Source organism: Petaurus breviceps, unplaced genomic scaffold, assembly GCF_028583685.1.
Source record: "Petaurus breviceps papuanus isolate PSGF00001 unplaced genomic scaffold, PetGlider_PUasm1.0 183, whole genome shotgun sequence".
NCBI classification, from domain to species: domain Eukaryota; kingdom Metazoa; phylum Chordata; class Mammalia; order Diprotodontia; family Petauridae; genus Petaurus; species Petaurus breviceps.
Window position 1 is genome coordinate 15,715,247 of NW_027185791.1, and position 27,845 is coordinate 15,743,091.

At 43.8% G+C, this 27,845-nt stretch overlaps 1 protein-coding gene across 6 annotated transcripts in view; it reads right to left on the reverse strand.

Annotated features, from left to right (window-relative positions):
• MPRIP (myosin phosphatase Rho interacting protein) overlaps window positions 1-27,845 on the reverse strand; it is a 237,508-nt gene that overhangs the window by 56,925 nt on the left and 152,738 nt on the right. For 3 of the 6 annotated variants that reach the window (XM_069087914.1, XM_069087915.1, XM_069087913.1), the window contains exons 6-9: window positions 13,237-13,444; window positions 9,043-9,202; window positions 3,103-3,244; window positions 1,982-2,104 (exon numbers count right to left, since the gene is read on the reverse strand). In XM_069087914.1, the coding sequence (XP_068944015.1) occupies window positions 1,982-2,104; window positions 3,103-3,244; window positions 9,043-9,202; window positions 13,237-13,444 (633 nt within the window). Of the gene's footprint in view, window positions 1-1,981; window positions 2,105-3,102; window positions 3,245-8,697; window positions 9,203-13,236; window positions 13,445-27,845 lie in introns of all 6 variants that reach the window. The other 3 variants (XM_069087910.1, XM_069087911.1, XM_069087912.1) reach the window with 1 other exon arrangement.

Below are 27,845 nucleotides of genomic sequence, written 5' to 3' on the forward strand. Positions count from 1 at the left end.
TGTGCAGCAGCAGCAAGAGGTGAGTAGCTATGACTACTCACAACAGGACAGAATCTCTTCCTCCTAAGTGAGACGCCCACACAGGGTCAGGGTGATGGGCTTGAGGGAGAGATCCCGGGACAAAAACATTTGTTTAATGTGAACTGTATGAGGGTGGCAGAGAGTCACAAAAACCCAGGTTAAAGGAGAAGGTGATCCCTTTTCACTCAGAAAGTCTCTGGTGGGGACACAGAAGAAAATCTGCCATCTCCAACAGAAGGGATGGGCACAGTGACTTTCCAAGCAAAACTCATTAATCATAGCAGTGACCTCCCCAGAATGACCTTGTGGCTGACTGATCAATTAAGATCATTTCTTAGTTACCTGTTTCCCTATAAAGTAGGAATAGACCTCATAGTTGGAAAAAGCAAAACTAAGTGATAAGGGTAATTAATTGTTCCAGCCCTTTTTTTTCTTGAAAGTCTATCATGTAACAGACAAAAATCCTGGTGTTTCTAGGACATTCACACAGATCCAAGAAGATGGACTCCAAGCCCCTGAAGGAGCCCTCGTCTTTCCTTAGTTTATTTCTTCCACTTTATTTGGATTTTTGCACATACTAGTTCTCATCTGATTAGGGTTAAGGAAAAGAACAGAGTATGTGAGGTTCCTGCCTTAATTCTTCACAGGTCTGGCCTCCTCCCCTCTGACCAAGGTAAGGACCTTCCTCTACTCCCCGTCCAACAAACTTATTTTGTCTGTGGCTTCCAAACCTTTCACAAGCACTAAGATCCCAACCTCCACTACCAGGGATTGGATGTTGATACTTTTCACTGAAGCTGGAAGGACAGATTGAAGAGGCCAAGGAAGGGGTCGTTCTCTGGAAATCACAGAGCAAGAGATGGGATGAGAGCTTGCTGCGGTCATCTTCCTACTTCAAACTCAAGAGTTAAAATGGAAGGTAAGAACTGAAGCTCCCATTCTGTGGCTCCATTTCTATATGCACTTTGTTTGTCCCAAATCATAAGAGAGAAGATCCTAAACAAATATCCCAAAGTAACTAGAATTCAGATGAGAGTAATGGAGAAAATAGCCCAAGTGGCAGAAACTGAGACACATATGTCAGACGTACCATTCCATGATTTCAAGAATTTAATCACTGGTCAAAAAAAAAAAAGAGTAGAGATCTCAGTGATTGGTCCCTGTTTGAGATGTTAGTTTTCTGCTTCACCCTCAAACCACAGTGATCAAAGACCTTGACTAAATCAAGGCTATCCACTTTTAATATCAAGCAGAGGAGAGAATAGCTGGGGACAGGCAAGATATACAGCACAATGAAACACAAGTTTCACTAAGAAATCATAGAGAATGCCTATGAACTACCCAAAGCATGGATCCTGCTAGTGCCCTAAAGTGAGACTCACTCTAGAAAGACAAGAAAGCCATTTTTCTGCAGAAACAAAATCCGAGAAAAAAAAAATGGATGCTGCCTTAAAACGATATTTTTAAAAATCACATTAAAGGAAGACAGATAGAGAAGCCAAGGTCCTTAGGTGACCTGAGTCCCCAGAATCCTGATTTTATTCGGCCACTCTTATGGTATAGCTGGCCTGCATCTACAGTGAAACTTCCCAGAGAGCCCCATGAAGTTGTTCTTTATGCTTCCTATGCCTTTTTGTGGGCACAATAAAAAGAGAGGGATCGGAAAAATAGTATTTCAAGTCTCCTAAAGACTAGAGAAAGTCGAAAAAAATAGAAGGCATGAGGGGTGAGGGAGTGGCTTTTGTTTCAATTCACCCCAAACGGAGCCCTGGTGTACAATCAGTACAGAAGTGATCACACAGAAGGTGCCAGCGCACGGAGAGATGTCAGGCCCTAAAATGAGAATAAATAGAAAAGGAATAATTGTGAACAGAAACAGATGGGACCTTGTTTCTTGAAACCTCAGTTCTGTGTTGCCTGGCCCTGTGGAATGTAGAAGGCCAGGACAAGCTGGGCTCACCGTCATGGAGGACTCTGTGGACCTTCTATCCAGTGACTTGGCTCTTCGGTGCGGAGACAGGGGAGAAGCGGAAACGTCGGGGATGGAGCCCACGGTGGAGGCGATAGCTTCTGTGGCACAGTCCTGTGGCAGAGAGCAGCCCCCAGTCAGTATAAGCCAAACTCCTAAGGAAGCTGCAGAGTCGGGCTGAAGACCTTGAAGAAAACCTTTGAAAGCATTTATAAAGCCTCTGCTTAAGATGAAGTCAATGAAACAAAGAAGGAATTCTCATCAGAAGATTAGAGGCTTCTCAAGCACGAAAGGGGTGGGACAAGGACACCTGGCTGCCCCTCCTATATGACCTCATGTGGCCGTGGTTCTGAAACACCTGCAGAGGCCAACTGAGCTCCCATTTAGAGCAAGACTTCTCACTGAGATGTGTCCAGCATTGCTTTTCTCGAACCTCTTTTCTAGTTCACACAAACCCCTCTCTAACCTCCCCACACCCACCAATTCTCACATCAAGGGCTTCCCAGATTCACAGAAAGAATGTTGCTATATCATGGTAGCAGGAAAATGTGAAAATAGGTAGAAAACTTCAGAACCAGGTCAAGTCCTTTGTGGTTCACACTCATGTCAACACGGTAACAGAGAAGAAGAAGAAAGAGATGGGAGAAGTAGAAATGAGGGCTTTGGAAGACACCAGCTAGAAAATGTATTCTCATCTCCTTTTTCTTTAGATCTTACAGGAAATGCAGGAATATGTATGCCTCATAATGCCTCAGGTCAGGTGAAAGCTGCCACCCTGGATAAGTAAAATTACTAGGTGGATTGTCTTATAAAAGGAGAAACGAGTGAGACTATAGGAAGCAAATGTCTTTCAAAGAAGACAGGAAAAAGGCATTTCATCCAGCCTCAGCACTTGTGATCAGTCAGTATTGAGAAGAGAGATGTTCAGCACAACTTTCTGAGATACCATCCGGGTCTCTGTATTGTGCACCTAGCCCTGGGTGGAGTCATCAGGGGTTCCTTTTAGACAGTCAGGAGCGACATAGTCTCACCAGCGCACAGCTTCCTTGGCACGGAAACACAGGCAAGACTGGCAGCAGTGACGGCTAGCCAGGCCATGCAAGGGGGCTTACCCGCTTCCTGGGGAAAACTCTCTTCTCACTTCGGCCCTGACGAGTGTCACTAGACAGCACGGGGCCAGCGGACAAGTTGGTCTCCATGTGCTCTGCCTTCTCAATATCCAAGGCCTCAAATTTTTCAATTACCTGGGATCTCCTGTAAAATAGACAGGACACAGAAGCCACTGAATGGAGTGGAGGGGAAATCTGTACATTAGCCAAGACCATCCTTGGCGGGCTCATTCAGAAGCTGACAATTCTCATACAAGTGGGACTCTGAACATCCGTTCAACCCTTAGGCTCTATGAGGCTCACTCCCTTCCCATCGTACTTTGTGTGTAAAAAGTAGAGGAAGCAGACAACCAGGGCAAAGGGAGGGAGAGAGCTGATTAAACTGGGCTCGGAGGAAGAACCTCAGACACACTTAAATATTTCATTGTTGGATCAAGGAGAATAAAGGAATACCACAGTAGCCTGTTGTACATAAGGCAGGAGCTGTGCAGCCCTGCCCCCTTCTCACATCGAACATACAAAAAACTGGAACGTTTCCCCCCTTTTTCCTCATGGACCTTCTCAGGACACATTCAGCTTTGTCTGAAGCATGAAGAGACAGTTCTGAGCCCCTGCAAGTTACCCCATGATTTTTTTTTCACGTCCTCTTTTGAAAAAAATGGACTGGTGTGTTTGCTTACATGTGCCAGCGCACATGCATACACGTGCACACACACACACAGAGACACACGCACACACACAGAGGCACACACACATACAGGCACACACAGAGGCACATGCACACGCACACATACAGGCACACACACAGAGGCACACAGAGACACATGCACACATACAGGCACACACACAGAGGCATACGCACACACACACATACAGGCGCACACACAGGCACATGCACACACAGAGGCACACGCACACACAGAGGCACACGCACGCACACACAGAGGCACATGCACACACACAGAGGCACACACATGTATACAATCAAAAGGTAACCGCCACCTTGCAGCAGGAAGGAAAAGATTCAGTTCCCAATATCATTCATCATTTGATCATGACACTGGATTAGCCTCCTGCTGTCCTTGGTTTAGCAAGAAAAAGGCCCATGAATTAACACTGTTTTTGGCGAACAGTAAAAAGGATCAAAACCAAATTAAAATCAAAACAAGCAAGTTGATTTCATGGGAGAGGGCTGGACGCGCCATCGGGCTGTCTACTGCTGGAGACTGAGATGAGATGGGAGCGAAGCAGGTGCAGTAAAGGTGGATAACGTCACACAGCAACACAGCAGGAGAGGTGGAGAGGGGCAAGACCTGAAAGAAAACAAGGCTGGAAAATGAGTGAACAGAAAAGATTGGTTTTTTAAAGCAACAACAAATCAAACTTATTCAAAGAGTTCAAGACCCAAAAATCAAAGATCATCACTGGAAAGGGGGAAAATGAACAAGTCCCAGCTGCAGGAAGTTAATCCCACGGACCGAAGCGGCTCAGGGCTTGGTTCTCTAAGCTTTTCTGTCGCTTCCCTCGACAGTCGACAGTCGCAGGAGCTGGGATTCCCTAGGAATAGCTGATTCTGCCTCCCTCCCCAGACGGGTCACCCTTTCAATGTCACATCGGAGGAGAGAAACCACAAAGACTAGCCTGTTGGGAATAGCACACGAGGCTGGTTCTCTCAAGACTCTTCCAGTGCACAGGGCGTTACTCCCTGCCTTGGCCATGAAAGACTACTGGTCTTTAACATGTCCACCCCCCCCCCCCCCCCCCCCCCCCATTGCATGGGCTTTTTAGAAGCAGAAGGACTAAAAGAATGCTGAGAAGAAGCTAAGACCATTAGAGAGAGACTCCAAAATTCTCCATGATTAGCAGAGTTTTATTACATTCATTACATTCAAAAGACACAGAAAGGAACATAGTTGCCTCTAAGCCTTGACTCTAAAGGGTATAGGCACCCCAAGCCCCAGAAAATTAAAATTCATCCCTGAAATGAAGAAATGAGGGAAATGGCTGAAATTCTGGGACAGCTTTTAGAATCAGATTATCCACGGGAAAGGCTAGAGGCAGACACTTTTAGGATGCTCCATCTTAAGTCTTAAAGAATCACATTATTTCTAAGGATATCAAATTGAGGTTGAAAGCTCTGGTTGGCAATCCTGTCTTTTAATCAGGCAGCAAAGGCAGAGTGGTGAGAAAGAGGGGAGATGTGGCAAGCCATGCCATAATGCAAATTGTTGTACATCTTTTCATAATGTCTTGACATTTAATAATGTCTTAAGTAAGGCATCTACAATATTCTGAATTCTTTTAGCGAAACACTAATAAATCAGGATGCATTCAGACAATTTTGCATTCGGTTTTTCCTTTACAAGAATATTTCGCCCTATAGACATTAGAGTGACAGGAACCACTAGATGATAGCAGCGGGGAGCACTGTCCATTCTACTGTGGATTTCTACAAAGAGGAGGCAAGGGACGGAGTAAAGGATCTTACTAATATCCTATTATTATTAAAACTTTATTATCATTATATAATAATATTATTAGTAATACTTCAGCTCCAATGCCTTTATATATGAGGCACTCTGATGACCTCTAAGACTTCTTGCACTTTCTGTTTGTCAGGAAGTTGCCAATTCTCTTGAAAACAGGTTGATCTTATAACCGACATAATTAACATAACCCTCTATCAGTTACTGCTAGAAAGGATCGAATGGACCTGCCCCAGTCTCCCTTAGCAAAACTGGCCCAGATGTGCAGAGAACATCTGTGTCAGTGGCCTTCTTTTTAAAGACTCGTACCGGGGGAATTGACACTGATTTTTATGCCCCTCCTCGTTCCTGTTGCTGCTGCTTTCCTAGAGTTAGAATTCAGCAGTTTCTCTGACAAATGGGTCAAGCTTTGTAGCAGGTTTAAGGAATGGTAAGTTTTAAACTCAACGCTAAGCTCAGATGAGATCGGTTCTGCAAAACAGCAGCAGAGTTCCTTAGAAGGTTTGTCCCAGCTGCATAATTAAGAAATTACTGGCTGAGAAATCAGGGTCGGGGAAGAAGCCGACCAAAATATAGTGGGCTTTTTCTAGAACTAGTGAATATGAATCAGAAAGCAGATGTTATAATCGGGTTTCCTCGTGGACAATCAGAAGCTGGTATTACTCAAAACAAACCAGATCCAACATATCCAGGGACAAGAAAATGGATTCTTGCAGTTGAGAAGCAGAGCTGGTAAGCATGCTGAATGAAAGCAAAGAGAAGATTCTATCCCAAGTCATTACACAACCACTAAACTCCAAATGAATTATTCTAAAAGCAGCCAAGCCAAGCAGATCAGCACCAAATGTTAATTCTCTGGAATGGCGCTAAACCAGGATTGTGCTAACCCCATTAGAAGAGTACAACACACGGCCCCCCTGCTGTGGGAAGCCGAGTTTCTCCAGCACCCTCCCCAGCCCACCTTTTAGGAGTATGTTTTTTCTAAAGATAATGCAAGCCGAAAAGAGAACTCATTACATCCTGGTTTTGTTCCCAGAGGAATCAGTTTCACCTTGAATCACTTTCCAGGGAATGAAGTAGAAACCCCATGGCAAATTCCCCGTGCAGCTACAGAGCCCAAGTGAGCTGATTCTCACTCCCTACCTTGATAAGAACAAGGCCAACTATGCTGGCATCCCTTCATCTACTGCTTCAGTGACAGATGGAAAAACAGCACATTGAGAAGGGTGTTCATGACACATGACACAAGAAGTGATTCTTCCTGGTGTCTTCACCTGAGGCTCTCAGTCTCCAATACAGACCCTGCCTTGGACTCTAGTCTACTAGTGTATAATCAGCAGATGGCAGAGCTATTCATACAATAAGTAGGTGAAGTACCCAAGCGCTTCCTTGTACAAAGCTGTGTCGCTGGTGAGGAAGCACTGCAGCACGGCGACTTCAAGGACAGCATCACATGCGGGTAAGTTTAGTTTTCTGATTTAAAATTTGCATTGGTTCTAGATAACCAATCAAAAGGGGTTAAGGTATGTAAAGTGCTCTGCAAACCTTAGAGCACTATGTAAATCCTAACAGCCGAGTTTCTTCATTGTTTCCTCTTTTCAAGACATCTATCAACCCTCACCATACACAGACAATTCTAGGTTTCTTCAAAAGCATTTTCTTTACAAAGACATTAAGTTGATGTGGGGCCTTTGGTAAGTCACTTTTCTCAGGTCTCAGTTTCCTCCTTTGTAAAAATGAGGGGGTTGAACGAGAAGATTCCAAGGTCTCATTACAATATTCCATGATACTGAAAGCAGGGAGTTCTTGATTATCCATGGTTAAAGAGGAAAATGTAGTGCCCAGACAACCAAAACACTCCTCGAAATTCTCAATAGGCTATGATTGACCCTTAAGGAACATTTATTGTCACTGAAGATGTCCATCTAACTATGAATTTCCAGCTGGTGCACGGTTTTTCTCTGAAAAAAAAAAACCCCACATCTTGAGAGCACTGACCGTTCTTTGGTCAGCAGGGGAAAGAGTGACAGCTTAAGTCTAGTCTCTCCAGAGAACACCATGAAACCCTCCCTTGGTCCTAAACCAGGGCCTGGCCACTTCTGGAGCCAAACTGAGTTCCTGTTTCCTGGCTAACCTAGAAACAGAGGAGCAAAGTTTCCACAGAGGCACACTACAGAAGGCAGAAAGGGGTTTTCTCAACCTTTAGAAAGCAAGGAAACCTATTTCACTTTAATGAAGATGGAAGAGGAAAAGGAGAGGAAGACACAGTCACCCATAGGCCCCCTCCTTCCGGTAAGACAGGATCACTGACAGAATGGTGTTCAAAGCAATAAGGTTTCAGATAAGAATCCCATTATAGGTCCCAGCAACAGGTTTCAATCCACAATCCTAGTCCTTATGAGGATTAGCAGGAGGAGGTAGGGGTCAAGTATGAAGTTTTATGGATTTTTAGAGATGGAAGGTTACCTGGGTTTGAATCCCTTCCTCTGCTAACGTTTATATGCGTGACTTTGGGAAAGTTATTTAACTACACCTTTGGCCTCAGATTCCTACTGGTAAGGTGAGGGGGAAACGGAGGCCCAGAGAGGTGAGAAGATATGCCTGCTATCCTACGATAGGCCATAAGGCCTGATCACATATCTCTTGACATCTAGTCTAGGACTCTTTCCATTTCACTAAGAAGGAAGAACCAGTGGCATTCAACCTTTTGTCTTCAACGTCCTTCAATGCTACTGGGCTGCCCCCTTTGCTTCTTTTGCTGCCATTTTCTTCTGCCCCAGTAAGAACTGACTTGGCTTTCATGAGACCAGGTGGCTCACCTCAAACCAGGCAAGCACTGTGGACACAGCTTCTGAGAAACTGGACACAATGGCACCAAGAACAGCCTGTCAGTGGCTACAGAGGGTGACCAGAGACCCAAGGCAGTAAGAGAATCTGGGCTGGCTGCACGGCTGGTACACGGAAGGCAGGCAGCATGAAATCTGCCTGTATGAACTTTAGTATCAAGAATACAGGCGGCTGAGTGTAAAAGGGAAAAGAGTCCCTGCCAACACCAAAGCACGCAGCAAACAGAGAGTCTGCCCCTGCTGAGGCCCTTTCACCCCCTCCTTACCTCCTCTGGTTGCCAAACAGACGAGCCACCTCCTCCCTGCCAGGGCTGCGGGCCCGAGTCTTGCGCTCCAGCTGCCTTCTCTCCACCTGGAAGGCCTCTCGATTACTGATCCGGATGGCCTTCGGCACGTCGGCTAGAGCGGCGTACTGCCTGCTGGCTTTAAAGGCAAAGAGGCGCCCCGGTCTCTCTGCTGCCCTCCCCCCAGCACTGCTGGAGTCCATGTGGACAGGGTGCCGACTTGCTGAATCCAAGGAGATGCTGGCGATTATTCGACCGGCGGCCCGGGGCCCTGGGGAAGAAAAGGGGCGGCCATGCTCCTGGAAAGGAAGCTCTGGGTGACTATACCTGTTATTGGGGATGCTGGGGCTGGGGGGGGATGGAGGCGCTGCCAGCTGCTGCTCTTCTGCCTTCAAGTCCTGCTTAGTCTTCTCAAGGGAAAAGTAGCCGCTTTCCACTCTGGCCTTCCGTCCACAGTCTGCCCGGTCACCATTCATGGGGCTCTCCTCTGAGACAGGGATGAGAGGAATGGGGGAAGGGGAGAAGAAAAGGGGAAAAACAGGAGACAAGGAGGGAGACAGAGGGCGTGCACTGAGCCTGGAGGCCACGCAGGGCTAGCGGCCGTTCTTATTTCAAAGAATTCGAACGGAGCCAGGATTTTTAAAAGGTGCCTAGACAACAAGCAGCAGACACGCTCTTGGGCCTCCACAGCTCTTTAAGACGTCTCTTCACCCACCATTTCTCTCTTCTGATTCACTTCTCAAATCTATGAAAAAAGTTTTCCCAAAACTGATAAATCCCCTTCCCCATTCCCTCCTGCCTCCTCCTCAAGCCCTTGAAATACGACTTGGCTGGCCACCATTCCATTCACACTGCCCTAAGGCCAGCGGCCGCGGTCGTCCTCCTGAACCTCCCCTGCTTCTGACACGGCCGGTGACTTTCTCTTCTTGGGACACCACTCTCCTGGTTCTGCATCACTGGCCACTCTCTCCAAGTCCTCAGGTGGCTGTTCAACTTTTTCCCTATTCCTCAAGGTGGGTTTCTCCTTTGTTCTCTTCTCTTCCCTCTTAACTTTCTCTTGGCAATCTTGGCTCTTTCCTCACCTAGCCATCTCTTCATTGTAACAACTTCAATGTAGATTATTCTAAAATATACACACCTACCCCATGACCTCTGTTCTGAGCTCCAAGCCTGCAATTCAAGCTGCTTTCAAGACATCTCCATGCAGATGTTTCCCAGCACCTTGAACTCTACGGGTCTGAAATGGAGTTCCTAACCTTTTCTCCTAAGCCTGTTCTTTCTACTCTCACATCATTCATCTAGTCACCCATTCCCTCAGCCTTGGGTTTAACTCTTGAATCATCTTCCATCACCTGTCCTATCTAATCAGTTATAAAGGCCTGATGCTTCCATCTCTAAAACATCCCTGCCATCAATTCCCTCCACAACATCTCAGGGTCTCACTAATGCATATCTGAAATAGTATTTACTCTCCCAATAGGTCTTTCTGCTTCAACGTTCTGCCCTCCCTAAGTGATCCTTCATTCTGCTGCTTAAATAATCTTTTCAGTCATGTTAGCCCACTATTTATGGCTCCCTACTGCCTACTAAGTTCAAACTTACGTTTGGCACTCAAAGCCCTTCACAGACCATCAACAACCTGCATGTCCAGCCTTATCCCCTATTGTTACTTTCCATACCTTCTGCATGTAAAAACTGCTTTGTTTTGTTTTCAGTCCTCCATATGCATTCTATGCTTTCTCACTTCCGTTCACATCATTTGATACCCCTCTTCACCAGTGACTTCCTATTGATCCTTTAAAAGCCAACTGAACTGCGACTTCCTCCACTAAACCATGGCCAATGCCTCGAAATCAAGAGCAGCTTTCCCCCTAAGGACCTACGTGGTGCTATGTTTTGTATCTCTCCAATACATTTATGCAACACTGGATGTTATAATTGTCTGTGTTTTGGTTTATTCTCTTACTAGTCAACAAAATTAGAGATCCCATCTAAACTCTAGATCTTCTCTAGAATTCATCATGGGTCATTGGTTGTTAATTAGTGGGGTTTTGTTTTTTTTTGCCTTTTGGAGGGCAATTGGGGTTAAGTAACTTGCCCAAGGTTACATGGCTAGTTTTGTGTGTGTGTGTGTGTGTGTGTGTGTTTTAAGTATCTGAGGACAGAACTGAACTCAGGTCCTCCCAACTCCGGGGCCGGTGCTTTACTAATTAGTGGGTTTTCTTAAATGAATTTACCACTAGTAGTCAGAGTGAGCAATTTCTGTGGCCCCATCTTCCAGACTTCCATCTGCCTATCTTCTCCATCAGAGAATTCTTTTGCCAATTCTTTTCAGAGCATAAGAGGCCTAGGCAACATACTTTCACCTTTTCTCTAATGATAATTTTCACTCAATTTCAGCACACGTGGTCTGGTGACACAGAATGCCAGGCTTCTGACTCAGAAGATCTGGGATCAAATATTACCTCTGTCACTTGCTAGCTGTGTAACTGTGGAGAGGCAGGCCACTTGATCTCTAAGAATATAATTTTTTTTCATCTGTAAAAAAGGGTGTAATACTTTCAAGTGTCTATCTCACAGGGTTGTGAGGAGGTTCAAATGAGATTACAAGGTGCTAAATCTATGTAAAGCACTTTGTAAACTTGAAAGTCCTAGATGTTAGCAGTTATTTTTATTTTCTTGGAAATCAAGTCTGTCTCCCTAAATTCACAGAATTTGAGAGTTAACATAGAAATGTCAAATAGCACAGGGCCAAATATAAGCGCTCTACTGGAGACCTTTTCTCATGCTGGCACAATTCCCACGAATCTGACCATCTCTGCGGTTCCATAACTACATTACTGTCCAGCCCGCATCTCTCCTTCTTCTCTACAGGAAAAGTGGCATTCGTGGCACACATACACTGTATCTTACAAGTTGGAATCAAAACTGATGCCCACTTGGGAAACTGTGTTAAATTATTCTCCTCCAGTTTTATTTGAGTTATTTTTATCACTTGAAACTCCATTTTAAGATTGAAGATTTGAGGAGTATACGGTTTCAGATGATTTAAAAAAATCAGAGTAATTAATGGTGGTGGAAGTAATTTATTTATAACATATAAGAACCTTTAAAATGTCTGAAATCTTTTTTGGGGGGGAGGGGAAGGGCTGAAACTAAGACACTATTTTGCCTGATGAGAACATCATTAGGAAAAACTAAAGTGAAAAAAGGGTATATAGACAAGGGACTAAGAAGAGAGAGGGAATGACTAGAACAGGTATGGGGAATCTGAGGCAAAACCTGGACTCAGTCAAAGGGCCACACCCAAGGACCTAGAAGGCCTTGAGACCACAGGTTCCCCACTCTTGGACTAGAAGAAGGTAGAGCTGAGGTTTGCGAAGGACAAAGATGGGGAACCCGTCCCTCAAAGTTCCAAAACAAATTAACTATGCCAGGCAATACACTTTTGCCATCAAAAAGAGACTTCCTTTTTTCTAAGTTATAGATCCCAGCATGGCACCACCACAGGGAAAAAAGAAAAAGGGGAGAGGATCAGGTATACACTCAGGTGAGTTACTGTGAGAGAAGTGGGACTCTCCATCTTCCTACTAGGTCCTAGGAGAAATCTTGCTAAATCTTAGCCCAGATCAAAACAAATGACAGATTCATATTCAAAAGCCTGCTTTGGGGCGGCTAGGTCCTACAGGGCACCAGCCCTGGAGTCAGGAGGACCTGAGTTCAAATCCAGCCTCAGGCACTTAACACTTACTAGCCATGTGACCTTGGTAAGGTCATTTAACCCCAACTGCCCTGCCTTCCCCCCTCCAAAAAAGAAAAAAAAAAGCCTGCTTGCTATTTATTGACCACGGGACCCACCTCAGCCTAGAGTTTCTGAGAATTCAAGAAGGTCAGTATCAGGTGCCCAACCTTGCTTCAGGAAGTCCTCCTTCATTTTCCCTCATCATGTAAAAAAACTAAGGCTGAGAAAGAATACTGGACAGGTGTGACAGTACACCTGGGTTCCAGTCCTAGCTCGGCAAAAACATGGTAATTAGAAGCCAATCCCTTAATTTCTCCTCGATCCTGTTTTCTTCTGTATAAAATAAGAGAACTGGGATAGTTGATCTCTAGTTTCTTCTAACTCTAATGTTCTAAGGTTTTAGGAAGCTACAAAAAAATGACTCAGTAGCTTTTGGGGGAGAGGCACAGTTTGAAGAGTATAAGTCCATATCAAAAGTGAGAAAACCATTTCCCAATCAGCTCTATTTCCCAAATAGCTAGAAGGAAATGGATGGTCTATTTGCTTTTTGTTTATTTTCATTTAGTGAGAACAGAAACTAAGTGAACTCATAGAGACATCATTTCCAAACTGAATTTTGCTTCTAATACAGAGCCTAGGCCCCTATTCCACCAAAGTCAGATAAATAATTAACACAGTTTTCCTGATAATTCAGACAAAGCCTCACTTTTACCTAAAACACATGGGATAACCCTAATTACGTATTTTATCTCTGATGATCTGGATCAACTGTGTCTTACCTTCCTTGTTTTCCAGCCCAGGTTCTTTCAACGAGCTGGCTGGGAGGACTTGGCTCGATGCAGAACTGGGTACTGGGCTGAGGGTACTCCCGTCGGGCTGGTCCTTGACCCTTATCTCCTCCTGCCAGAGTGTAGACTTGGTGGTGGGGATTTTTTCTGCACTCGGAATGTTGCTGCTGGTGACAGCCATCTTGGCGGGGCCAGGCTCCTAAAGGAGAGAGAAGTATTCAGTGGGTCGATGGCCTGGGAGGATCAAGGGGGTTTTTGTTTCAAATTACTTTAAAACTATAAAGGCTGGGACTTTGTTCATGTGGAATCATTCTGTCTTAAATTCTGGCAGGACTCAAACCCAAGAGGCTTAGGAGGGCAGAACTGAAGCCGTGAGCTAGTCAAGCTTCTTCTTATGCCTCATCTTCAAATATGTCAGTCTTCCTAGTCTAGAAAACCAGAGTATGGAAGGAAGCAAATTACAGATAATACTAATACCATGTAATAATTATGTAGAAACTTTCATTCCTAGATCTTCAGAGGGACGGAGGGGGAGGGAGAGAAAGAGAAGAAAGGAGAAGAGAGGGGAGAGGAAGGGAGGGTAAGGAAGAAGAAGGGAGGGAAAGGAGAGGGAACCTGACCCCTCTCCCCCAAGAGGTAAAGGATCTTGTTCAAATTCACAGAAAAATTCGAACACCTAAAAGGCACAAGGAATGAACTGCCACATTCCCAGAAGACTCAACTCACTCCCTACCAGGGGTGGGGAACCTGCAGCCTCCAGGCCACATGTGGCCCTCTAGGTCCTCAAGTCCTGCCCTTTGACTGAATCCAAACTTCACAGAACAGATCCCCTTAATAAAAGGATCTGTTCTGTAAAACTTGGATTCACCCAAGGACCTAAAAGGCCACATGTGGCCTGGAGGCTGCAGGCTCCCCATCCCTATGCCTAAACCATATGGCTCTCTTTTTTCTTCCTGTTCTTTGTATAGGGTCACATAGGATAATGCTACAGATCATTAACTGTAGAATATTAGAATGATAAGATTTTACTTCACACTCATCAAACTGGCAGATGAAACATAAAGGAGTTAGTGTTCAAAGAGCTGTGGGAAGACAAATGCATTAACATGCTGTTGGTGGAGCTAGGAGTTGGTAAACAATCTGTATAAAAAAACCCAACAACAAAACAACTCCTGTGTAGAACAATTAGAAATTACAAGTGAACAGTTTCTAAGCCGACCGCGTCCTTTACTGCAGCGATCTCATTAATGTTCATAAACCGCAGGTAGGTCAGAGACAGAAGCAAGGTCTCTTATATTCCAAAATACAGCTAGCATTCCCAGTCCCAGCACATACGACGAGAAGGCGCTTAATAAATATATACTGACTGGTGACAGTCACACTTTATTTTATTAACAACAACAACAAAAAAAGGAAAACCCAGGAACAAAATACACTCATCAATTAGAAAATGACCGAATGAATCAGGATGTGTGAATGTCATGGACCGTGATCGTGCTGTAAGGAACGAGAAGTGTTCAGAATTCAGAGAAAGAAAAGAAGGGTGGTATGAACTGACTGATGCTTTAGGCAGAGGACAACGAGGAGACACTGGAACCTGGACGGAGCGCAGTGACTGACCACACAGCTCACTGAGTGAGCTCCTCTGGGAAGACAGGGAGATGACTGTGGGCACTGACTGTGCTATCCAACACAACCACTGCGTCACGCAATCGACGGACTGGAAAGATCCTCGGTGGCCATCTAGCCCAGGGGTGTCAAACACAAACGGAAATGGAGGCCGCTAGACCAGACATCAGTGTCTCTGTGGGCTGTTTCCCAATTACATTTTCATGTGGCTTGGGCCACTCAGCAAGTCCTACCTAGACCCCCTCCCCCTAAGAAATCCTCACTATGCTGCGCCCCATAAACGGACATCCAGCCTTGGAGGGGAAAGTACACATCTAGAGGTAACCCATTCCATTTTTTGGACAGCGCTGATTGTTAGGAAGTTTTTCCTGATGGCCTAACCCGCTTCTTTGCTGTTTCTAGATCAAAGAGAAAAGGTCTAATCCAGGGGTGGGGAACCTGTGGCCTCAAAGCCACATGTAGCCCTCTGGATCTTCAAACATGGCTCTTGGACTGAATCCAAACTGGCCACACTTGGCACTCTAGGTCCTCAAGTGCAGCCCTTTGATTGAATCTACACTTGAGGTCCTAGAGGGCCACATGTGGTCTCAAGGCCACAGGTTCCCCACCCTAACTAATCTCTCCTCCACATGAAGACCCTTCAGATACTTAAAAATAACTATTAATTACAATGTCCCTGAGGCGGTTAGGTGGTGCAGTGAATAAAGCACTGGCCCTGGAGTCAGACCTGAGTTCAAATCCAGCCGCAGACACTTAACACTTACTAGCCATATGACCTTGGGCAAGTCACTTGACCCCAACTGCCCTGCCCTCCCCCCTCCAAAAAGCAAATTACAATGTCCCTCTCCCCCGCCATGAATCTTTTCATCAAGCTAAATATTCTCAGTTTCTTTCATTATTCCTATATAACATGGTTACCCTTTTATGGACATTATCTACACGATCAATGTCTGTAAAACTTAAAGCTAGGCCCTGGTAACTGGTGGGCAGAATGTGGGGGTTTTATCACCTTCCCTTCCTTGGAAACCATGTCCCTCTTAATGCAGCCTAAGATCAAATTAAATGCTTTTTGGCTGCCACATTGCACTGCTGACAGACTAAACATTTGGTTCAATAAGAACCGCCCCCCATCCACAGAAACTCCATCTTTTACAGAAGTCATTTCCCAATCCTTCTTAATCGCCTCCTTTTACGCTTGTCTGTAATTACTGCTTTGCTTGTTGTCTCCCCCATTAGACTGTGAGCTTCAAAAGAAGACTTTTGCCCCTTTCATTTTCCCCAGTAGCACAGTGCCTGGTACAGGGTAGGTGCATAATAAATGTCTGGCTGACATCTGCTTGTGAAGCTCATTTTTTGTAACCAAGCACAAAACTTTACCCAGTTGCGTTTCATATCATTTGGTTCAGTTCAATGTTCAGGCCTGTCAGGATCTTTCTGGATGCTAATTCTTCTGTCCCGTGCGTCACCAAAACCAAAGAGAAACAGTGGCAAACTCTTCAATGTAGTTTAAGGCTGCACAAGAAGATGTCCAGAAGCCTGTGAGTGCAGCTGAGGGGCGGGGGGAGAGGCATCACACCAGCAGGTACAAAAACTACCACAAGGTCCCCAAAACAGGTCTGCTAAGCAAGTACACTGAGGGAGCGGAGAAGTCAGCGTGAGCTCAGGCTACCGGTGCCGGAAGCCAGTCTTTTGTGGATACAGCAGAGACAGAGCCAGTCCCCACACACAGAGACATGTAGCCAGAAACTGTACACATTGGAACAGCTAAAGTCAATTAGGAAATACTATGGGTTAAGAGAAGTGCAAGAGACTAACCCAGAAGGAAAGAATAATTTCACAACAAATATAAATAAGTAGAACATCACAAACTTCTATACAAGATTGGATATAAAAATAAAGAATTCTTTTTGGAGGGGGGGGGCAGAGGGGAAGACAGGGCAATTGGGGTTAAGTGACTTGCCCAAGATCACACTGCTAGTAAATGTTAAGTGTCTGAGGCCAGATTTGAACTCAGGTCCTCCTGACTCCAGGGCCGGTGCTCTATTCACTGTGCCACCTAGCTGCCCCCAAAATAAAGAATTCTTGATGAAAATTGGGAAGAATTTTTGAAGATGCAAACAAAGAAGACATGAACAACCTAGAAATAAATGCATCAGAACAAATGAAAGGGCTAAATGAAGTATTATGTTCTAATGGGGGAGAAGGGTCAAATGTCCTTCAGAATTCAGCTGTCTTCAAAGATGACAGAGAGAAGTAACAAAAAGTAAAGGGATCAGACTGGGTTTTGTTGTGCTTTGATTGTTTTTCAAAAAGTAAAGACAGGGAGGGAAAAATACAATAGAGAAGAAAAGGGAAAATGGGAAGAACTAATTATTTCTCATAATTTGGGTGTACCAGAAAAATATACAAACATGGAAGAAGGGGTTATGGAAATAGGCAACTCATCTATCTCAACTAGACAAAAGAGGGCTGATCACACACACACACACACACACACACACACACACACACACTCTCTCTCTCTCTCTCTCTCTCGCATAGAAATATATTAAATTCAACAAGGAAGCAGGAAGGGATTATGAGGGTGGAAAAAGGTCGAGTTGAGGAGGGCAAGCACAACAGACTTCCAACTACAGAAGGTGGATCACGGAGGGATTAAAAAACCAAAGTTTTAAGAACTAGGGCTCAGAGTCTGAACTAGGTAAAAGGAGAGGTAGGGAAGTGGGAGAAAATCACTTCTCAATTATTAGCTTCAATCACATTCTTTGTAAAGAAAGGGAAGCAAGGAGGGAAAAGCATAATAGGATCTGATGGAGGAAAATATTAAATGAACAGTCAAACAACAAGTATGATTGGGATGCATGTATACATGAAAGCAGAGGAAGGCAGTAGGATGGCTTGAAAGGCAAAATCCAACTAAATGTTTTACAAGAAATATACCTGAAATAAAAAAAAACTCAGTTAAAAGGAAATATAGAAAATTTTCTTTTTCCACATGGGCATTCATAAAAGCGGATAGTCATCATGATATTAGACCAAACAACAGTAACAACAGACATGGGCAGAAGCAATAAGCAGGAAAACAAAGTTATGCTTAAAGGCACTTCAGCTTATTAAGCTGTAAATGGTACTAAGATTTTTGGGACACCTGCATATGTACAATATGCGAAGCATAGAAAAGCTAAATGACAAACAGCAAAAGCCACTAGTGGGGACCTCAGGCCTAGAAAAGACTAAGCAACAATACTGGGGAAAGAAGTAAAGGACGTGAAGAGAATTTTTCAGAGACTGACTATATATACCAGGGCATAGAAACTTTATCAACAAATGCCAAAAGGTATACTATGCTAACAAAAACACAATAAAGATGATAAAGGTCATCTAAAGAAAGGATCCAAACTTAAAAGAAAACTAAATAATATAATCCTAAAAAACTTACTAGTCAAAGAGCAAATCATAGAAAAACAAGAGATAATTTCATAGAAGAAAATGAAAACAATGAGACAAGATACCACAACGTTTGGGATATAGCCAAAGCAGTCCTTAGAAGAAAAATTTTATCTCTACACATCAAACAGGTCAGTGAATTGAGGAAGACAAAATTAGAAAAGTAACTATAAAAACACAAGTAAAACACAAAAGAAATCTTCTAATAATCAAGGGAAATTTTATATGAAAGCAAAATGGAACTGATAACAATAAAACCAAAAGCTGTTAAAAATCTAATTTTTAAGAGGAAAATCAAATTGCAAAATATGAAAATGAAAAAAAATTGACAAAATATTAAGACGAAGAAAAACATAAATGTTTGACCAATTGTACGCCAACAGGATAACAAGTGAAATGGATGAAAATCTAACGTACCCAGATTAATAGCACAAGAAAGAATTTAAATAACCAAATCGCACTAAAAGAGAACTCCCTCAAAAGCAACCCCAACACTAGAAGTTTCTAAAAGCGAATTTTATGAAACCTTCAAAGAAAATACCAATATTACTTAAACTGTTTGCAAAAATAAGAAAAAGGGTGATCCTATCAAATACTTTCTATGACCTAAACATGGTCCTAATTCTTTAACAAGAAAAAAAAAGGAAAGGAAAAAAAAACTATAGACCAATATCTCTGGTGAATATTAACCCAAAAATACTGACTAAGATATTAACAAAGAGGCTATGGCAACCCATTAAAAAAATTATACACCCTGGCCTGGTTGGATTTATATCAGGAATAGAAAGGACGGCTCAGTATAAATGTAACGGATTTTAAATTAATTTTAATATCAAAGTCATGTGATTGTGTTAATAGATGCTGAAAATATCTCTGACAAAATTCAATATCCTTTTTTGTCAAAAAAAAAATTAACTATAGGAATAAATGGCCTGTTCCTTAATACTGTAAATTCCATTTGTCTGTTCAAGAGCTAGCGTTAGTAGTTAAAGGGGAAACATTATAGGCTCCTTCGGTAACACTAGAAATAAAGGATGTCAACTGCCATGACTATTATTTGACAGAATCCTACAAATGTTAGTTACAGCCATGAGACAAGAAAATTTAATTAAAGGAACAAGCGTAGGCAAAGAAGAAACAAAATGATGGCTTTTTTTTGCAGATCCCAGACATCCAAATATAAAGTTCATTGATATAATTAATAACTTCAGTAAGGTGGTAAGATATAAGTTGAGCCCATCAATCTCATCAGTTTTTTGATATGTTACCAACAAGAAGAAATAGAAAAAGATTCCATTCAAAGCAGCAGCACGAAGTATAAAATATCTGGGATTCCATCTGCTAAGACAGACACAGACACACACACAGCGATTATATGAACAAAGCACTTATCACTGAAATAAAGGTTTTAAAAACTGGAGAGAGATTACTTTTCATAGCTAGATTATGCCAACATAATAAGAATGACAACTGAATCTTACTTAATTCACAGATTCGGTGCCACACCTAACTTTTGTTGTTCAGTCATTTCAAACTCTCCATGACCCCATCGGGATTTTCTTGGCAAAGATACCAGACTGGTTTGCCATTTCCTTCTCCAGCTCATTTTGTAGATGAAGACACTGAAGTTGGGATGGCTAGGGGGCACAGTGAAGAGAGCACCAGCCCTGGAGTCAGGAGGACCTGAGTTCAAATCCAGCCTCAGACACTTAACACTTACTAGCCGTGTGACCTTGGGCAAGTCACTTAACCCCAATTGCCCTGCCTTCCTCCCTCCAAAAAGCAAAATCAAAAACAAAACCTGAAATAAATAAGGTTAAGTGACTTACCCAGGTTCACACAGCTAGATTTGAATTTAGGAAGAAAAGACCTCTTTACTCCCGACCTGGAGCTCTAGCCACTGTGCTACCTGGCAACCCCACCACCCTTAACTACCAAAGGTCTATACTTTATAGTACAAAACAAAACAGTAACAAAATTCATCTGGAGGAACAAAATGCCAAAAAGAAACCCTTCTTCCCTCATCCAAAGATGTAAAAGTTAACCTCCTTCCCTCCTCTAAATTTATTTCCTATTTATTTACCTTTACTATTGAGGTTACATATCCATGTGGCATTTGCTATGGTCTGTAGTATGAGACAGTGGTTATAAACCTCATTTCTACCATGCTGCTTTCCAATTTCCCTGGTAGTTTCTGTTTACTGGGGATCTTGCACCCCCATAGCTGCTGTCCATGGGTCTATTCAATTCTATGCTATGTGTCTTATGCACCTAATCTGGTCTACTGTCTAACTTTTCTATTTTTTTAACCAGTACCAAATATAGTTGATAATTACTGCTTTGTAGGACTGAGACCTAGTACATTATTTCCCTTGAGATGCTTGAGCTTTTCTTCCTTCACATAAATTAAGTTACAATTTTGTCTAAAGTAATTCTTTGATAGTCTTATTTGTATGGCAATAAATCTGTGTAAATTAATTTAGGTATTATTGTCCATTTTTATTCTAATGACATGGGCCAACCATTAACTAAATATCTTTTATATTATTTAAATCTATTTTAAATTCTGTAAAATGTGTTTCTTAATTTTCAGATAGTTCCTGTGTCTTGGTAGGTGGCTCCCAAATATTTTATACATTCTCTAGTTATTCTGAATGGAATTACTTTTTCTATCTTTCTGCTGGATTTTGTTGGTAATATATAGAAACGCTAATGACTGCTATAGATTTGTTTTATTTCCTGATAACATTACTAGTGTTAAGTATTTTACTGAATTTTTTAATTGTCTCTCTATGCAGCTAGCTGGCGAAGTGGACAAAGTGCTGGGCCAGCAGTCAGGAAGGCTCTTCTTCCCAAGTTCAAATCTGGCCTCAGACACTTACTAGCTGTGTGACCCTGGGCAAGTCACTTAACCCTGTTTGCCTCAGTTCCTCATCTGAAAAATGAGCTGGAGAAGGAAATGGCAAATATTCCAGTAACTTTGCCAAGAAAACACCAAACGGGGTCATGAAGAGTCAGACATGACTCAAACGACTGAACAACAAAAGTCTCCCTTCCTTTTGAAGGATGAAATTTGTCACTATGGGAAGTCAAAAAGTTATCAGCTGCTTTGCTCTCATCAGAAAGAGAACTCCAGCATACATCTGGATAACTGAAGTACTTCACCACTACTAAATCATTACCCTGTGCCAGGCTTGTCTTTGGTTTCCTAAACCCTTTCTGTTTAGGTATTGTCTTTCCTGTTTCACCTCTCCAGAGCTGTACCCTTTCATGAGTATGCCCTCTTAAAATACAAAGCTACCATGCCCCCTACTTTCTACCTCCCCTCTTTCCTCTGACTAACTCATACCCATTCATGGTCCAGTTATGGGTTTCATCATACCATGTCTCAGTCATAAGAGCTGGTATTACTTAGTTTTTATTCAATTCTTTTTCTTTGTTTTAATAGAGGGACACACACATATGCCTATTCATACACAGATATGTGAGGGTGCAAAGGAGTGAGTTATCAGGAGGTCACCAGGTATAAATAAAAAGCATTAATAAATTTTTTTAAGAGGGATCGTGCCTTGTAATATACTTCAAATAATTATATATCTACTTGTTTCTAGGATTCTGCAGATCAGTAATAAACTGCTCAAAAGAGTCCTATCTACTTAGTTCATATACAAGAATCAGGGTTTCAATCTCCCAGATGCCTTTTCTTCATCCTCTATAACATAACAGCCCGACTCAGTGCCACCCTTCCTTTCAATTATAAGGTACATATTCTTCCCCTTGCTTCTTCTCTGACCTTTGCCTAGACTGAATCTCTAATAGCTTGTCTTTCTCTAGGTATGGAATGCACATTGACTCACAGGGTTAAGAATTAGTGCAAAGTACCCTGGTTGGAGGAGGAGAAAGATCTTGAATTCTGGAACAGATATTATGGACCCCAAGCTAACACTTACCAAAACTACCTGCTGAACATGCTCTACACAAAACCACAAAGGAAGCAGGCACTGGACAGCTTTTCGACAAGCCTGTCTTTCCCCAAACTTGGAAACAGCTCTTTGCCACCCAAGCCAAGTATATTTCGTCAGAGAGGAGAAAAAATAATGGCGACTGGTATCAGACAGCGCTGAGTCCCTAAGGAAGGGAGGGCAAGTTGTTAATGCGCTACTTCGCTGACCTGCTCCAATGAAGTGAGTAGAACCAGGAAAACAATAGACATAACGACATTAACGGTGGTAATGGAAAGAAAAGCAGCAGCACAAAAGGCAAAACCGAATGCTGTGAAACGATCATGACCAAGTGTGGCCACTCAAAAGAGCTGAGAAAAAGTACCTTTTTTAACCAGAGAGATTTCTAGGGATCTGGATTGGAAAAAAAATCCTCTTTATTTTCACCAACCTCTAAAATACAGCATTTTCTTCCGTTCGGAATTTAGAAACAAACATTATTCTGAGAAGGGGTTCACAGACTTCGCCAGTCTGCCACAAACAAGGTTCAAAGCGCCGGCTATAGAGACAGGGGGCTAAGGGTAGGACACGGTCAATGTAGCGATTGGTTTTGCTGAAATGTGGTGGTTTTTTCCCCTTTAATTCTTATTACAAGGGAGGACTCATCAGGGAGGGGAGACGAGGAAGGATATATCAGCAGACAATGTGACACAAAAATAAACATTACCAATTAAAAATCACTTATTTCCACTCCTCCTAGGGCTATGAGGGCTAGATTTGCATTTTGCCACTAAGCATTTGCTGAACTGGCAAAAAAACAGAGATTCTAGGAATGACACTCTGGACACTCATCCAGGTGAGAGGCTGGGCATTTCCTCCTGTGGCAGTTTCGTGAACCAGCCAGACATGAGATAGGGTATATTTATGGGGAAATGGCATTTTGTCCTTTATTCAAAGCTGCTGGGACATTGACATTGCCTAGATCAAACCAAAAGATATATGTAATTAATTCACCCCAAATTTCCCTCAATATTCCAGCATCGCCAATAGGCTCCTGAGCTTTGGGCCCAGCAAGAAAATCCAGAGCACAGCAACACAAAGGGGCACAGTGTAGGTTCAGGGACACAAAGCTGGATAGGACAAATGTGAGCTCCATTACAACACACCAACAGTCCCACTTAATAGCACCCTTGTATTTTTTATCTGTCCCCTACCAAGCACTTCCTGCCCCAAGGACATGGTCAGGCAGCTCAAACCAGTTCTTGCAGCTACAAATCACAGGCAATTAAAATGAATTTTCCCAGGCAACACACGGTGGCCCTTCAAAAGGATGGCAGCCACTTTGCCAGGTTAGGATAACGTGTGGAAGGAAGGATTTCTGTCTTTCAAAACAGTGATGGGATAAGGGAAAAAGCCCCAAGACAAGCTGACTAAGCAAAAAGTATGGGAAAGGTGCATTTGCCTAAGGTCACGCAGCTAGCTAATGAACTGAGAGAGCCAGGATCTGAACCCAGAATCTGCATCCAGAATTCTTTCCATCATTATCAATCATGTCTCAGACACTGTTGGGTCTCGTGGGAAGATCTGTGTCAAGTGCAAAAATCCTACGGACAGCATGTGGGTGTTAGGTGCTGAGCAGAGAGGTTCAGTACCCACAGAAGCATAGAATTCCCATGCTGGATTTCATTCCTAACCTGTAGTTATTTTAAGTCAGTCAGTCAATAAGCCCAAGTGTTTAAAAAAAAAAAAAAAAGCTCTGATACTTGAGCCCCAGAAGAGCTCCCTTCCCTGCTCAGCCATGTATAGATGGAAGAAGTGAAATCTCCCAGCGTTTCAAGAGTTTCTTACTGCCACTAAGTCAACTGAGCACAGTTTCCTGGCTGAGGCCCCCACACCAGAAGGAGCTGAGACATTCAGGCTTCATGGTAAGGGGCTGATTCAAGGAGACAAGCACAGGGAACATTTCAGGTGCTCTGGATTCCCCTCCCCTGACACCACCAAGGGCCAGGGCCAGGGTCTCTTTTGTGCCAGCAGAACAGATCTTCTCTGACCTGAACAAAAGTAGAAATGATTATTTCCCTAAGCATGGGAGAAGAGGACAGCCATGAAACATTCCAAGAGCTGAGGGAGAAGAGGGAAAGCTGGGTGAACAGGGGCACTTCTCCAAACTTGCTCACTCAGTCACAGGCTTACATTTCCATTTCTGCCTCTTTTAAAAATAGAACATAGAAGAAATGTGTAAAAAAAAGTTGAGAAAGCCAGGTGGAACAAAGGGTAGAGGGGATGGGAAGGGTGAAAGTTCTCCTTCTGGGTCACTTTCCCAGATCAAAAATGAAAGGTTTGTGGGAAATGGCCAGGTGAAAGTCCAAATCCCGTCATCCAAATATCCAAAAAGTCCAAATTAACATCATGATGGTGTTTATTCGAGAACGCTTCCTCATTCCTGGTCTCTGTGCCTGAACGTCAGGGATTGGAAATAAGAGTGACTACAGTCTTTGGAAGCAGCTGGCAGGGAGGACAGAAGGAAGCATAGCAGTGGGGGCAAAGGGGCAACAAACAGAAAAAGAAAGAATGTTTTTTCTTCTTGTCACTGGAAGCGTTTGAACCAAAAAAAGGAATCTGGACTAGGGAATCAAAGTCTAAGTCACAGTTTGAGGGCTCTAGGGTCAAGGTCCCTTTTAAGGCCGATTCTGGAAAGCAACTCCCGGGTTTGAATCCCCAGACATCTCCCAGCTCATTCTGGAAACCACTTTGCCCATGCCACTGCCCCCTCTGCCCACATTTACCTGAACTAAACTCAGCCCTGTGCCCTCTCCAACAAATTTCAAGAAGTTTTCTCTGACTATCCACATCCCACAGACATCTCTCTTTCTCTCTCTAATCTTTCTATTCCTATAGTATATAATATCTCTATCACTCTTCTGGCAAATACTCACACTTAAGTGTTATATCTTGTAATAATATTTAATGCTTGTTACTAAATTTTTGCTGTATTATTTCCCCAGATAGACTGTAAACGCCTTGAGAGCAGGGACTACGTCTAAATTCTCTTTGAATCCCTCCCCCTTACCACCACCCACCAGCCCAGCCTCCCTTTGGCACACAAGAGACAAAACAAGACTTGATGGTTTGCTATTGAACTTGCCCCAGAGTCAGTCTTGGCCCTGTGAAGAGAGCCAGATGAGGTCATAAGCTATGCAAGGATTCCCAAGAATTTGGAGAGAGAAGAGAGAGAACCTGGTTGGCATCTCTGTCAAGCCCCAGCCTCACCCTATACCCCTATCTAGTGTTTGACGAAACTTGGATTAGGAATGCCAATCTCTGGCCCCCTAGTTTACAGTTCTACACCAGGACCTTGATGTTGTGTTATCAACTTGTGTGTCCAGAATGATGGGTGCCTACAGAATCGGGAGGGGTGGGGAAGGAAAGTCAATGGGCTCAGTTGGAGGGTCAGGCTCCCTGCAGTCTTCTACCTCTCTGCCTTCACAGAATGCTCATCATTGCACAGTCCCTAAGATGCAGGGGGGATGAGAATTTTAAAAGATGAGATAAGTCTCCCAGTTCTGTTTGGAAACCCATAAAGCAAGCACCTGCAAAAATTCAGTGACGTTGGCTCCATCAACATGATTGTGAGGGCACTGGGACATGCCACAGCTATGACCCCCCAAAATCACTGCAGCCTAAGGGAAGAAAAGGGAAACTGGTGTCTGAGAGCCACTGGATTTGGTAAACTGGGTTAGACTGCTCCCCTGAGTCTGCCCCACCCCTCCAACAAACTCACGGGGTCAAACCGGGCCATGCTTGGGCAAGAGTAGGGAAAGGAGCAGAGAGAAGGAGGACGTTCCCTGGCTGGGCTGAATCTGTCTTTTCTACAAGGAGTTACCTTATTTGGAGCTCAGGAGCTCAGCTCCTGTACCATTTCCAAGCTGTTACTATAGTGATGCAATATAACCCTAAACTATGTTATTCTGCCTGGGTTTTTTCCTCGCAGAACTCGGAAGCTTTGATGGCAGGGGGGAGGAGTGGCTATGTGTTTAACTTCTACTCCCCAGGGTTCCATGGAGCCTTCAACCTGGCTGCCTTAGCTTCTATCTAACAGGACAATGACACCTTGAGTCCCTTTACTCTTGGAGACGGTTCCCTGGGCAGGAAAGAGACCCTTCCGGAAACACCCTGAGTTTCCTATTCTATCCCTCCTAAGAAGGTACTTCCACTTTATAGAATCAGCTTCAAGAGGGTGAAGAGACAGGATACATGCACACAGCCTCCAGAAACTCAGCCTTGGCCTTTTCCCTTAAAATGGTAACCACTGAACAGCACAGCCTCACAGCAAATGTCCATTCTTCTATAAGCCTGGCCTGTGGTACAGGGAGAGTTCAGATCCCGAGTGTCTCCTGCTGGGTGGGCCTAAGGAGGTACCTGGGGGCAAGGGGATTTTGTCCTTCTCCAGTCTCACACGGCCCTGCCTTAAGCAGTAGCATCTCCTCCATTCTCTAAAGATTCACTTCCTTTCCCCCTAGACTGTTCAGAGTCATTGTGCCAGGAAAACACAGGGCAGGAGATAGAGGCAGTATGTGGAGAGAAGCCCAGAGCAGGAAAGAAAAACCCACATCTTTCAGTGGAAAGGTCAGGAGCCAAAGGGGCAAACGTAAGCCCAGGGAAGGCCAAAACCTGTCGAATCCATGAAAGAATGAAGCTGTGGTTACTCCCTCCTAAGTGTGAGAAATGCAGAAGTGAAATATGGAAATCGGATCCCTAAAGAAGGTAAAGAATCGGGCAGCCGGGTGGCATGGTAGTTTCAGTGCTGGCCCAATACCAGGAAGCCCTGATTTCAAATCCAAACTCAGATACTGGCTGGTTGTGTGACCTTGGGCAAGTCCCTCCACCTCTGTCTCAGCTTCTCAAATCATAATAGCTACCTACCTCCCAGAGCTGTTGTAGGGATCAAATGAGATAATAATTGTAAAGGACCAGGTGCATGCAGAGAGGTGTGTGCATGCAGTGGGGCACAAACATGGACTCTTGAGTGTTCATGCACACAGACACCCCCCTAACTGAAAAAGGCACAAAAGGGGGAAGAGAAGGAAAAAGGAAGAGAAGCCATGATCAGACTGCATGAGAGGCATGGGCCTGAGGCAGCTGCTACAGGCTAAGGTCTCTTACTTCCATGCTTCAGTCAGGGGACGGAGAAAGGTCAGAGGGAAAGAAAGGCAGTGATTCTCCTCTGGGGACCTACTACCCTTAAAGGGCAGTGGGAAGATTCAGAATATACATGAGGCAGAGTAGAGAAGGGAAATAATTGGTCTCAGGAGTATGTACGGGGGGGGGCGGGACGACAGTTACGGGAGGGAGAAGGGGAGACAAAGAAAGAAGGAGCAGGAGAAGAGAGAGAGAGACAGAGTCAGAGTGAGAGAGAGGGAGAGAGAGAGAGAGAGAGAAGGGGGGGGGGAGAGGGAGAAGGAGACAGAAACAGAGAAAGAGGGAGAGAGACAGAGAGACAGAGAGAGGGAGAGACAGAGAAAGAAGGAGCAGGAGAAGACAGAGAGAGACAGAGACAGAGAGAGAGAGAGAGAGAGAGAGAGA